The 13,195-nt window shown below is 63.2% G+C and overlaps 1 protein-coding gene across 2 annotated transcripts; it reads right to left on the reverse strand.

Annotated features, from left to right (window-relative positions):
- Positions 1–166: 166 nt before the first annotated feature.
- On the reverse strand, positions 167–12,917 carry SCRN2 (secernin 2). 2 transcript variants are annotated; one of them, XM_075581658.1, is made up of 7 exons: positions 12,718–12,917; positions 11,055–11,236; positions 8,784–8,983; positions 7,925–8,140; positions 6,502–6,667; positions 2,157–2,337; positions 167–415 (listed from the first exon to the last, which is right to left on the reverse strand). In XM_075581658.1, the coding sequence occupies exons 1-7, from the start codon at positions 12,883–12,885 to the stop codon at positions 254–256; spliced, it is 1,275 nt and encodes a 424-aa protein (XP_075437773.1). In that variant the 5' UTR covers positions 12,886–12,917; the 3' UTR covers positions 167–253. The 2 variants fall into 2 exon arrangements, with proteins under 2 accessions (XP_075437773.1, XP_075437771.1); XM_075581656.1 differs by lacking the exon at positions 167–415 and adding an exon at positions 709–891.
- Between the last annotated feature and the right edge of the window lie 278 nt (positions 12,918–13,195).

Genomic DNA, 13,195 nt, shown 5'->3' on the forward strand with positions numbered 1-13,195 from the left:
GCGCCCCAGCTGCCCCTGCGCCCCCGCTGCCCCTGCGCCCCAGCTGCCCCTGCGCCCCAGCTGCCCCTGCCCCAGCTGCCCCTGCGCCCCAGCTGCCCCTGCCCCAGCTGCCCCTGCGCCCCAGCTGCCCCTGCCCCAGAGTTCCTGTATTCGTGTTAGAAAGATGTGTCATAAACAGGTCATTTTTATTTCATAGCAGAGCTTGACAGTGATGTCAGAGCGATGATGTCACGGCGTGTCCGGCACTGCGCGGTTATTCCCCCTCCCCTCTGTACAGCGCCAGCTCCTTCTCCACGCAGGGCAGAAAGAGGTCACACAGGTCAGAGGTCACACTGCCGTCCAGTAGCTTGTTCACCAGGCTGAGATTGTGATCCTCCAGCCCTCGCTGCGCCTCCTGCAGGCTCCGCTCCGCGTCCTACACGGGGAGGGATGTGCTGAGCACCAGGCCCCGCAGAGCGTCGCTCCCCTGTCTCACCCCGCAGAGCGTCGCTCCCCTATCCTCCAGCCCTCGCTGCGCCTCCTGCAGGCTCCGCTCCGCGTCCTACACGGGGAGGGATGTGCTGAGCACCAGGCCCCGCAGAGCGTCGCTCCCCTGTCTCACCCCGCAGAGCGTCGCTCCCCTATCCTCCAGCCCTCGCTGCGCCTCCTGCAGGCTCCGCTCCGCGTCCTACACGGGGAGGGATGTGCTGAGCACCAGGCCCCGCAGAGCGTCGCTCCCCTGTCTCACCCCGCAGAGCGTCGCTCCCCTATCCTCCAGCCCTCGCTGCGCCTCCTGCAGGCTCCGCTCTGCGCCCTACACGGGGAGGGATGTGCTGAGCACCAGGCCCCGCAGAGCGTCGCTCCCCTATCCTCCAGCCCTCGCTGCGCCTCCTGCAGGCTCCGCTCCGCGTCCTACACGGGGAGGGATGTGCTGAGCACCTGGCCCCGCAGAGCGTCGCTCCCCTGTCTCACCCCGCAGAGCGTCGCTCCCCTGAGTCACCCCGCAGAGTGTCGCTCCCCTATCCCGCAGAGCGTCGCTCCCCTATCCCGCAGAGCGTCGCTCCCCTATCCCGCAGAGCGTCGCTCCCCTATCCCGCAGAGCGTCGCTCCCCTATCCCGCAGAGCGTCGCTCCCCTATCCCTCAGAGCGTCACTCCCCTCTCCCGCAGAGCGTCGCTCCCCTATCCCGCAGAGCGTCGCTCCCCTATCCCGCAGAGCGTTGCTGTGCCTCCTGCAGCCTCCGCTCTGCGTCCTACATGGGGAGGCATGTGCTGAGCACCTGGCCCCGCAGAGCGTCGCTCTCCTGAGTCTCACCCCGCAGAGCGTCGCTCCCCTGAGTCTCACCCCGCAGAGCGTCGCTCCCCTGAGTCTGACCCCTGCAGCCTCTGCTCTGCGTCCTACACAGGGAGGGATGTGCTCAGCACCAGAGTGTCTCTGCCCTGGATCTTTCCACGCAGAGCGTCGCTCCCCTGACTCCTCCCCCGCAGAGTGTCTCTGCCCCGGCTCGTCCCCCGCAGAGCGTTGCTCCACTGACTCCTCCCCGCAGAGAGTTTCTCCCCCCCACAGAGCGTCACTTCCCTGACTCCACTCCCGCAGGTGTCTCTGCTGTGGCTCTTCCCCCGCAGAGCGTTGCTACCCTGACTCCTCCCCCGCAGAGCGTTGCTACCCTGACTCCTCCCCCACGGAGCGTTGCTACCCTGACTCCTCCCCCGCGGAGCGTTGCTACCCTGACTCCTCCCCGCGGAGCGTTGCTACCCTGACTCCTCCCCCGCGGAGCGTTGCTACCCTGACTCCTCCCCCGCGGAGCGTTGCTACCCTGACTCCTCCCCTGCGGAGCGTTGCTACCCTGACTCCTCCCCCGCGGAGCGTTGCTACCCTGACTCCTCCCCCGCGGAGCATTGCTACCCTGACTCCTCCCCCGCGGAGCGTTGCTACCCTGACTCCTCCCCTGCGGAGCGTTGCTACCCTGACTCCTCCCCCGCGGAGCGTTGCAACCCTGACTCCTCCCCCGCGGAGCGTTGCTACCCTGACTCCTCCCCCGCGGAGCGTTGCTACCCTGACTCCTCCCCCGTAGAGCGTCGCTCCCCTGACTCCTCCCCCGCAGAGCGTTGCTCCCCGACTCCTCCCCCATAGAGCGTCGCTCCTCTGACTCCTCCCCCGCAGAGCGTTGCTCCTCACCTCGCTTCCTTTGCAGGACTCCAGCGCCCTCTGGTGGCACCTGTAAAGCTCGTGTCTCCGATCCACGTGTGTCTGGAACCGAGGAGTCTGTCTGACCGGGTCATTCGCCCCAAAACTGGGGGACACCACCCAGGGCACAGAGGTGACCCGTGGGAGGAATACAAAGGGCTTGTACACAGACCTGGAATATACAGAGAGATACGGGGTCACACGCACACAGAGAGACACGGGGTCACACGCACACAGAGAGACACGGGGTCACGCACACAGAGAGACATGGGGTCACACGCATACAGAGAGATATGGGGTCACACGCACACAGAGAGACATGGGGTCACACGCACACAGAGAGACACGGGGTCACACGCATACAGAGAGATATGGGGTCACACGCATACAGAGAGATATGGGGTCACACGCACACAGAGAGACACGGGGTCACACGCACACAAAGAGACACGGGGTCACACGCACACAGAGAGATATGGGGTCATACACAGAGAGATATGGGGTCATACACAGAGAGATATGGGGTCACGCGCACACAGAGAGACACGGGGTCATACACAGAGAGACACGGGGTCATACACAGAGAGACACGGGGTCACACGCACACAGAGAGACACGGGGTCATACACAGAGAGATATGGGGTCACACGCACACAGAGAGACACGGGGTCATACACAGAGAGATATGGGGTCACGCGCACACAGAGAGACACGGGGTCATACACAGAGAGATATGGGGTCACGCGCACACAGAGAGACACGGGGTCATACACAGAGAGACACGGGGTCATACACAGAGAGACACAGGGTCACACGCACACAGAGACACAAGGTCATACACACACAGAGAGACACGGGGTCACACGCACACAGAGAGATATGGGGTCACACGCACACAGAGAGACACGGGGTCACGCACACAGAGAGACACGGGGTCACACGCACACAGAGAGATATGGGGTCACACGCACACAGAGAAACACGGGGTCACACGCACACAGAGACACGGGGTCACACGCACACAGAGAGACACGGGGTCACACGCACACAGAGAGATACGGGGTCACACGCACACAGAGAGACACGGGGTCACACGCACACAGAGAGACACGGGGTCACACGCACACAGAGACACGGGGTCATACACACAGAGAGACACGGGGTCATACACACAGAGAGACACGGGGTCACACGCACACAGAGAGATACGGGGTCACACGCACACAGAGAGACACGGGGTCACACGCACACAGAGAGACACGGGGTCACACGCACACAGAGAGACACGGGGTCATACACAGAGAGACACGGGGTCATACACAGAGAGACACGGGGTCATACACAGAGACACGGGGTCATACACAGAGAGACACGGGGTCATACACAGAGAGACACAAGGTCATACACAGAGAGACACAGGGTCATACACAGAGAGACACAAGGTCATACACAGAGAGACACGGGGTCACACGCACACAGAGAGACACAAGGTCATACACAGACAGAGAGACACAGGGTCATACACAGAGAGACACAAGGTCATACACAAAGAGACACGGGGTCACACGCACACAGAGAGATATGGGGTCATACACAGAGAGATATGGGGTCATACACAGAGAGATATGGGGTCACGCGCACACAGAGAGACACGGGGTCATACACAGAGAGACACGGGGTCATACACAGAGAGACACGGGGTCACACGCACACAGAGAGACACGGGGTCATACACAGAGAGATATGGGGTCACACGCACACAGAGAGACACGGGGTCATACACAGAGAGATATGGGGTCACGCGCACACAGAGAGACACGGGGTCATACACAGAGAGATATGGGGTCACGCGCACACAGAGAGACACGGGGTCATACACAGAGAGACACGGGGTCATACACAGAGAGACACAGGGTCACACGCACACAGAGACACAAGGTCATACACACACAGAGAGACACGGGGTCACACGCACACAGAGAGATATGGGGTCACACGCACACAGAGAGACACGGGGTCACGCACACAGAGAGACACGGGGTCACACGCACACAGAGAGATATGGGGTCACACGCACACAGAGAAACACGGGGTCACACGCACACAGAGACACGGGGTCACACGCACACAGAGAGACACGGGGTCACACGCACACAGAGAGATACGGGGTCACACGCACACAGAGAGACACGGGGTCACACGCACACAGAGAGACACGGGGTCACACGCACACAGAGACACGGGGTCATACACACAGAGAGACACGGGGTCATACACACAGAGAGACACGGGGTCACACGCACACAGAGAGATACGGGGTCACACGCACACAGAGAGACACGGGGTCACACGCACACAGAGAGACACGGGGTCACACGCACACAGAGAGACACGGGGTCATACACAGAGAGACACGGGGTCATACACAGAGAGACACGGGGTCATACACAGAGACACGGGGTCATACACAGAGAGACACGGGGTCATACACAGAGAGACACAAGGTCATACACAGAGAGACACAGGGTCATACACAGAGAGACACAAGGTCATACACAGAGAGACACGGGGTCACACGCACACAGAGAGACACGGGGTCACACGCACACAGAGAGACACGGGGTCATACACAGAGAGACACGGGGTCATACACAGAGAGACACGGGGTCATACACAGAGACACGGGGTCATACACAGAGAGACACGGGGTCATACACAGAGAGACACAAGGTCATACACAGAGAGACACAGGGTCATACACAGAGAGACACAAGGTCATACACAGAGAGACACGGGGTCATACACAGAGAGACACGGGGTCATACACAGAGAGACACAAGGTCATACACAGAGAGACACAGGGTCATACACAGAGAGACACAAGGTCATACACAGAGAGACACGGGGTCATACACAGAGAGACACGGGGTCATACACAGAGAGACACAAGGTCATACACAGAGAGACACGGGGTCATACACAGAGAGACACAAGGTCATACACAGAGAGACACAAGGTCATACACAGAGAGACACAAGGTCATACACAGAGAGACACAAGGTCATACACAGAGAGACACAAGGTCATACACAGAGAGACACGGGGTCATACACAGAGACACACAGGGTCATACACACACAGAGACACGGGGTCATACACACAGAGAGACACGGGGTCATACACACACAGAGAGACACAAGGTCATACACAGAGAGACACAGAGTCACACGCACACAGAGAGACACGGGGTCACACGCACACAGAGAGACACGGGGTCACACGCACACAGAGACACGGGGTCATACACACAGAGAGACACGGGGTCACACACACAGAGAGACACGGGGTCACACACACAGAGACACGGGGTCACACACACACAGAGACACGGGGTCGCACACGGAGAGAGAGACACGGGGTCACACACACACACACGGAGAGAGACTGGGTCACACACGCACACAGAGACACGGGGTCACACACATACACGGAGAGAGACATGGGGTCACACACACACACACAAAAACACGGGGTCACACACACAGAGACACGGTGTCACACACACACGGAGAGAGAGACACGGGGTCACACACACACAGAGACACGAGGTCACACACACACAGAGACACGGGGTCGCACACGGAGAGAGACACGGGGTCACACACACACACACACGGAGAGAGACTGGGTCACACACGCACACAGAGACACGAGGTCACACACATACACGGAGAGAGACATGGGGTCACACACACACACAAAGACACGGGGTCACACACACAGAGACACGGTGTCACACACACACGGAGAGAGAGACACGGGGTCACACGCACACAGAGACACGGGGTCACACACACGGAGAGAGACATGGGGTCACATACGCACACAGAGACACGGGGTCACACGCACACAGAGACAAGGGGTCACACACACACGGAGAGAGACACGGGGTCACACACACACAGAGACACAGGGTCATACACACAGAGACACGGAGTCACACACACAGAGACACTGGGTCATACACACAGAGACACGGGGTCACACACACACACAGAGAGACACACGGGGTCACACACACACGGAGAGAGACACGGGGTCACACACACAGAGAGACACGGAGTCACACACACACAGGGACACGGGGTCACACACACACGGAGAGAGACATGGGGTCACACACACACAGAGACACGGGGTCACACACAGAGAGAGACTCGGGGTCACACACAGAGAGAGACACGGGGTCACACACACAGATAGACACGGAGTCACACACAGAGAGACACAGGGTCACACACACACACAGAGACACGGGGTCACAGATGCCCAGTACCTGGAGGGGTCGGGCGTAGCGGTCAGCAGGTGGACGCAGGGCGCGTGGGCGCTGCGGGGGAGCACAGAAACCATGCTGGACGTGGTCCGGAAACCCCCAGAGTCCATACAGATCCCACTGTCCTTGTCCCGCAGAATCTGCAGCATCGACGCCACGGTGACATGTCCTGGGGGCAAGCGTGACAGAGTGACATGGAGGCAGCCACGGAGAGAGTGACACGGGGACAACCGTGGAGAGAGTGACACGGGCAGCGCAACACCTTTTTCCCTGCCTCCCTCTACTACTCCCCTGCCCCCCCTTCTCACCCTCCTGCCCCCCACACCCCTGCCCACCTCACACTCCCGTCTTCACTCCCCCTCCAGCCACCCCTCCTCGCCCTCCTCACCCTCCTGCCCCCCTCCTCACCCTCCTGCCCCCCCTCCTCGTCACCCTCCTGCCCCCCTCCTCGTCACCCTCCTGCCCCCCTCCTCACCCTCCAGCCCCCCCTCTCCTGCCCCCCATCTCACCCTCTGTGACGGAAGGGAACATGAAATAGGAAAACACAGGGTCATTTTATTCTCCAGCGCGTGTTACCCCGGGTCCCGGCTTATGGGGGTACCAGGGACCCCACGGGTTCAGGGGTAACCAGCGGGCTTAACCTTTATTAGATAGCCTTGTTACCCCCTCCCGTCACACCCTCATGCCCCCCCTCCTTACCCTTCTGCCCCTCCTCACCTTCCTTCCCCCTCCTGCCTCTCCTCACCTTCCTGCCCCTGGAGCAGCTCCTGACCCCCCTCCTCACCCTCCTGCCCCCCCTCCTCACCCTCAGGCCCCTCTCCTCACCTTCCTGCCCCTGGAGCAGCTCCTGCCCCCCCTCCTCACCCTCCTGCCCCCCCTCCTCACCCTCCTGCCCCTCTCCTCACCTTCCTGCCCCTCTCCTCACCTTCCTGCCCCCGGAGAAGCTCCTGCCCCTCCTCCTCACCTTCCTGCCCCCGGAGCAGCTCCTGCCCCTCCTCCTCACCTTCCTGCCCCTGGAGCAGCTCCTGCCCCCCCTCCTCACCCTCCTGCCCCCCCTCCTCACCCTCCTGCCCCCCCTCCTCACCCTCCTGCCCCCCCTCCTCACCCTCTTGCCCCCCCTCCTCACCCTCTTGCCCCCCCTCCTCACCCTCTTGCCCCCCCTCACCCTCCTGCCCCTCCTCCTCACCTTCCTGCCCCTGGAGCAGCTCCTGCCCCCCCTCCTCACCCTCCTGCCCCCCCTCCTCACCCTCCTGCCCCCCCTCCTCACCCTCCTGCCCCCCCTCACCCTCCTGCCCCTCCTCCTCACCTTCCTGCCCCTGGAGCAGCTCCTGCCCCCCCTCCTCACCCTCCTGCCCCCCCTCCTCACCCTCCTGCCCCCCCTCCTCACCCTCCTGCCCCCCCTCACCCTCCTGCCCCTCCTCCTCACCTTCCTGCCCCCGGAGCAGCTCCTGCCCCGCTCTGTACCTCCGCTTCGCCGCCTCCATGCGCTCCGGCTGCTTCTCCAGGGAGAACACGTCCCGGAAGCAGAACTCTTCCTCCCCGTCCCACCACCCCTGTGCCCGGGCGTGGGAGCGGAGCTGCGGGTGCTCTCGCCACGGACACGCACCCACGCTCAGCTGGTTACTGAGGTTCCGCACACCTTCTGTGCAGGGGAAACATACATGTAACACGCAGAACAACACATACATGTAAGACACAGCGCGACACGTACATGTAACATGCAGAGCAACACATACATGTAACACACAGCGCGACACGTACATGTAACATGCAGAGCGACACATACATGTAACACGCAGAGCAACACATGTAACACGCAGAGCGACACATACATGTAACACGCAGAGTGACACGTACATGTAACATGCAGCGCAACACATACATGTAAGACACAGCGCGACACGTACATGTAACATGCAGAGCAACACATACATGTAACACACAGCGCGACACGTACATGTAACATGCAGAGCGACACATACATGTAACACAGCGCGACACGTACATGTAACATGCAGAGCAATACATACATGTAACACGCAGAGCAACACATGTAACACGCAGAGCGACACATACATGTAACACGCAGAGTGACACGTACATGTAACATGCAGCGCAACACATACATGTAACACGCAGAGCAACATATATAGAACATGTGTGGCAACCCAGCTGTGTATACATGTAACATGCAGAGAGACGCATGCGCCCATATAACATGCATAGCAACACACAGAGTGACGCACGCGGACACGCACACATGTAACTAGTGCGGTATTTCTGACCCGTGATTCGCTCTGCCGCCCAGTATTGCCCCGCGGTCTCCAGAACACACGCCTCGGACCGGTCACACAGCAGGAACGTGTTGTGATAGGTGAGGGGCTGGGGGTCCTCTCTGCAGCTGCCCCCCTGCCCGTAACGTGCCAGCAGCGCGACGATAACTTCCACCGCGCCCTGAGCAGAGGAGGCGCGTTCCAGCGCCAGCCTGCGGGGGGGGCGCAGAGAGAGGGGTGAGGGGCGCAGAGGGAGGGGTGAGGGGGAGCAGAGGGGTGAGGGCGCAGAGGGAGGGGTGAGGGGCGCAGAGGGAGGGGTGAGGGCGCAGAGAGAGGGGTGAGGGGGCGCAGAGGGAGGGGTGAGGGGCGCAGAGAGAGGGGTGAGGGCGCAGAGGGAGGGGTGAGGGCGCAGCAGAGAGAGGGGTGAGGGGGCGCAGAGAGGGGTGAGGGGGCGCAGAGAGAGGGGTGAGGGGGCGCAGAGAGGGGTGAGGGGGCGCAAAGGGAGGGGTGAGGGGGCGCAGAGGGAGGGGTGAGGGCGCAGAGAGAGGGGTGAGGGGGCGCAGAGAGAGGGGTGAGGGGGCGCAGAGAGAGGGGTGAGGGGCGCAGAGAGGGGTGAGGGGGCGCAGAGAGGGGTGAGGGGGCGCAGAGAGAGGGGTGAGGGGGCGCAAAGGGAGGGGTGAGGGGGCGCAGAGGGAGGGGTGAGAGGGCGCAGAGAGAGGGGTGAGGGGGCGCAGAGAGAGGGGTGAGGGGGCGCAGAGAGAGGGGTGAGGGGGCGCAGAGAGGGGTGAGGGCGCGCAGAGAGGGGTGAGGGCGCGCAGAGGGGTGAGGGCACAGAGTGAGGGGGGCGCAGGGTGAGGGGGAGCAAAGAGAGGGGTGAGGGCACGCAGAAGGAGGGGTGAGGGGGCGCAGAGAGGGGTGAGGGGGCGCAGAGAGAGGGGTGAGGGCGCAGAGAGAGGGGTGAGGGCGCAGAGAGGGGTGAGGGGGCGCAGAGAGAGGGGTGAGGGGGCGCAGAGGGGTGAGGGGGCGCAGAGAGGGGTGAGGGCGCGCAGAGGGAGGGGTGAGGGGGCGCAGAGGGAGGGGTGAGGGGGGCGCAGAGAGGGGTGAGGGCGCAGAGAGAGGGGTGAGGAGGCGCAGAGAGAGGGGTGAGGGGGCGCAGAGAGAGGGGGCGCAGAGAGAGGGATGAGGGGCGCAGAGAGAGGGGTAAGGGGGCGCAGAGAGAGGGGTGAGGGGGCGCAGAGAGAGGGGTGAGGGGGCGCAGAGAGAGGGGTGAGGGGGCGCAGAGAGAGGGGTGAGGGGCGCAGAGAGAGGGGTGAGGGGCGCAGACAGGGTCGAGGGGGGCGCAGAGGGGTGAGGAGGCGCAGAGAGAGGGGTGAGTGGGCGCAGAGAGAAGGATGAGGGGGGCACAGAGAGAGGGGTGAGGGGGCGCAGAGAGAGGGGTGAGGGGGTGCAGAGAGAGGGGTGAGGGGCGCAGACAGGGTCGAGGGGGGCGCAGAGAGGGGTGAGGGGGCGCAGAGAGGGGTGAGGGCGCAGAGAGGGGTGAGGGGGCGCAGTGGTAGTGACACGCGGACTAGGTGACACAGAGAGGGGGTGACGGGGAGGGGGGCCGGGGTGACACAGGGATGGGGTGACACGGGGCCAGGGTGACACGGGGAGGGGGGTCCGGAATGACACGGGGAGGGGGGCCGGAGTGACACGGGGAGGAGGGGCCGGAGTGACACGGGGAGGAGGGGCCGGGGTGACAAGGGGAGGTGGGGCCGGGGTGACACGGGGAGGGGGGGCCGGGGTGACACGGGGAGGTGGGGACGGGGTGACATGGGGACAGGGTGACACACGGACTAGGTGACACAGGGAGGGGGTGATGGGGAGGGGGGCCGGGGTGACACGGGGACGGGGTGACACAGGGCCGGGGTGACACGGGGAGGGGGTGACGGGGTGACACGGGGAGGGGGGCTGGGGTGACACGGGGACGGGGTGACACGGGGAGGGGGGGACGGGGTGACACGGGGAGGGGGGACGGGGTGACACGGGGAGGGGGGGACGGGGTGACACGGGGAGGGGGGACGGGGTGACACGGGGCGGTGGGGACGGGGAGGGAGGGACGGGGTGACACGGGGAGGGGGGCCGTGGTGACACGGGAAGGTGGGGACGGGGTGACAGGGTGACACGGGGCGGTGGGGACAGGGTGACAGGGGGAGGGGGGTGACATGGGGAGGGGGGCCATGGTGACACGGGGAGGTGGGGACAGGGTGACACACGGAGGGTACAATGCGTATCTTTGGTCACCTGACCAGGTCCATCCCCAGCAGCGCCTCCCGTTCTGTCACCGGTTCTTTGGTCCACACAGCCTCGTTCCCAACACAGACCCCGTGCTCGTTGGCGCCCATCTCTGCGCCCCACAGCCAGGCCGGGCGGCTCAGCAGCACCGCGTGCGTCTCAGGGGCCTGCTCCACCTCTAGGAACGTGCACTGGGGGCCACAGAGAGAGACCCCCATCATTACTGCACCCGGGACCCCCCAACATACATCCTTTCCTTATACACTCAGAGCCCCCCCATACACACAGAGCCCCCCCCGTACACAGAGCCCCCCCCATACACACAGCCCCCCCATACACACAGATTCCCCCCCACACACATAGCCCCCCACCCCCCGTACACACAGACCCCCCCGTACACACAGACCCCCCCATACATGCGGAGCAGCCCCCCAAACACGCGGAGCCCCCCCATACACGCAGAGGCCCCCCCACCATACACACAGAGCCCCCCATAAACACACAGCCCCCCCCATACACACAGCCCCCCCCGTACACACAGAGACCCCCATCATTACTGCACCCGGGACCCCCCAACATACATCCTTTCCTTATACACTCAGAGCCCCCCCCCCGTACACACAGAGACCCCCCCCGTACACACAGAGCCCCCCCATACACACAGCCCCCCCCGTACACACAGAGACCCCCATCATTACTGCACCCGGGACCCCCCAACATACATCCTTTCCTTATACACTCAGAGCCCCCCCATACACACAGAGCCCCCCCATACACACAGCCCCCCCGTACACACAGAGACCCCCCCGTACACACAGAGCCCCCCCGTACACACAGAGACCCCCCCTGTACACACAGAGCCCCCCCATACACACAGCCCCTCCATACACAGCCCCCCCCGTACACACAGAGACCCCCATCATTACTGCACCCGGGACCCCCCAACATACATCCTTTCCTTATACACACAGAGCCCCCCCATACACACAGAGCCCCCCCGTACACAGAGCCGCCCCCATACACACAGCCCCCCCATACACACAGATTCCCCCCCACCCCCGTACACACAGACCCCCCCCATACATGCGGAGCCCCCCCCCATACACGCGGAGCCCCCCCATACACGCAGAGGCCCCCCCACCATACACCCAGAGCCCCCCATAAACACGGAGCCCCCCCCCATACACACAGCCCCCTCGTACACACAGAGACCCCCATCATTACTGCACCCGGGACCCCCCATCATACATCCTTTCCTTATACACTCAGAGCCCCCCCATACACACAGAGCCCCCCCCCCCCGTACACACAGAGACCCGCCCCCCCATACACACAGAGACCCCCATCATTACTGCACCCGGGACCCCCCAACATACATCCTTTCCTTATACACTCAGAGCCCCCCCATACACACAGAGCCCCCCCGTACACAGAGCCCCCCCATACACACAGCCCCCCCATACACACAGATTCCCCCCCACACACATAGCCCCCCACCCACCGTACACACAGAGCCCCCCCATACAAGCGGAGCCCCCCCCACCATACACACAGAGCCCCCCATAAACACACAGCCCCCCCCCCCATACACACAGACCCCCCCATACACGCGGAGCCCCCCCATACATGCAGAGCTCCATCCCCCAATACACACAGAGCCCCCACTGCTCACCATGACCTTTGACCCCGGGGTGTGGGTGGCCGGGGGGTAATACACGACCTCCTGCACCTCGTCCCGGGGACGGTCCGAGTTCTTCCCGAATATAACGAGGGGAGCGAGCGATGCCGGGGGGAGCGACACGAAGCAGTCACAGGAGCTGGGGGGGCTGAGCAGCGACATGGTGCTGGGGGGAAGGGGGGACACCGGTCACATGGGGCTGGGGGGAAAGGGGGGACACCGGTCACATGGGGCTGGGGGGAAAGGGGGGACACCGGTCACATGGGGCTGGGGGGAAAGGGGGGACACCGGTCACATGGGGCTGGGGGGGAAAGGGGGGACACCGGTCACATGGGGCTGGGGGGAAAGGGGGGACACCGGTCACATGGGGCTGGGGGGAAAGGGGGGACATCGGTCACATGGGGCTGGGGGGGAAAGGGGGACTCCGGTCACATGGGGCTGGGGGGAAAGGGGGGACACCGGTCACATGGGG

This window comes from Ascaphus truei, unplaced genomic scaffold (assembly GCF_040206685.1).
Source record: "Ascaphus truei isolate aAscTru1 unplaced genomic scaffold, aAscTru1.hap1 HAP1_SCAFFOLD_1470, whole genome shotgun sequence".
Lineage (NCBI taxonomy): Eukaryota > Metazoa > Chordata > Amphibia > Anura > Ascaphidae > Ascaphus > Ascaphus truei.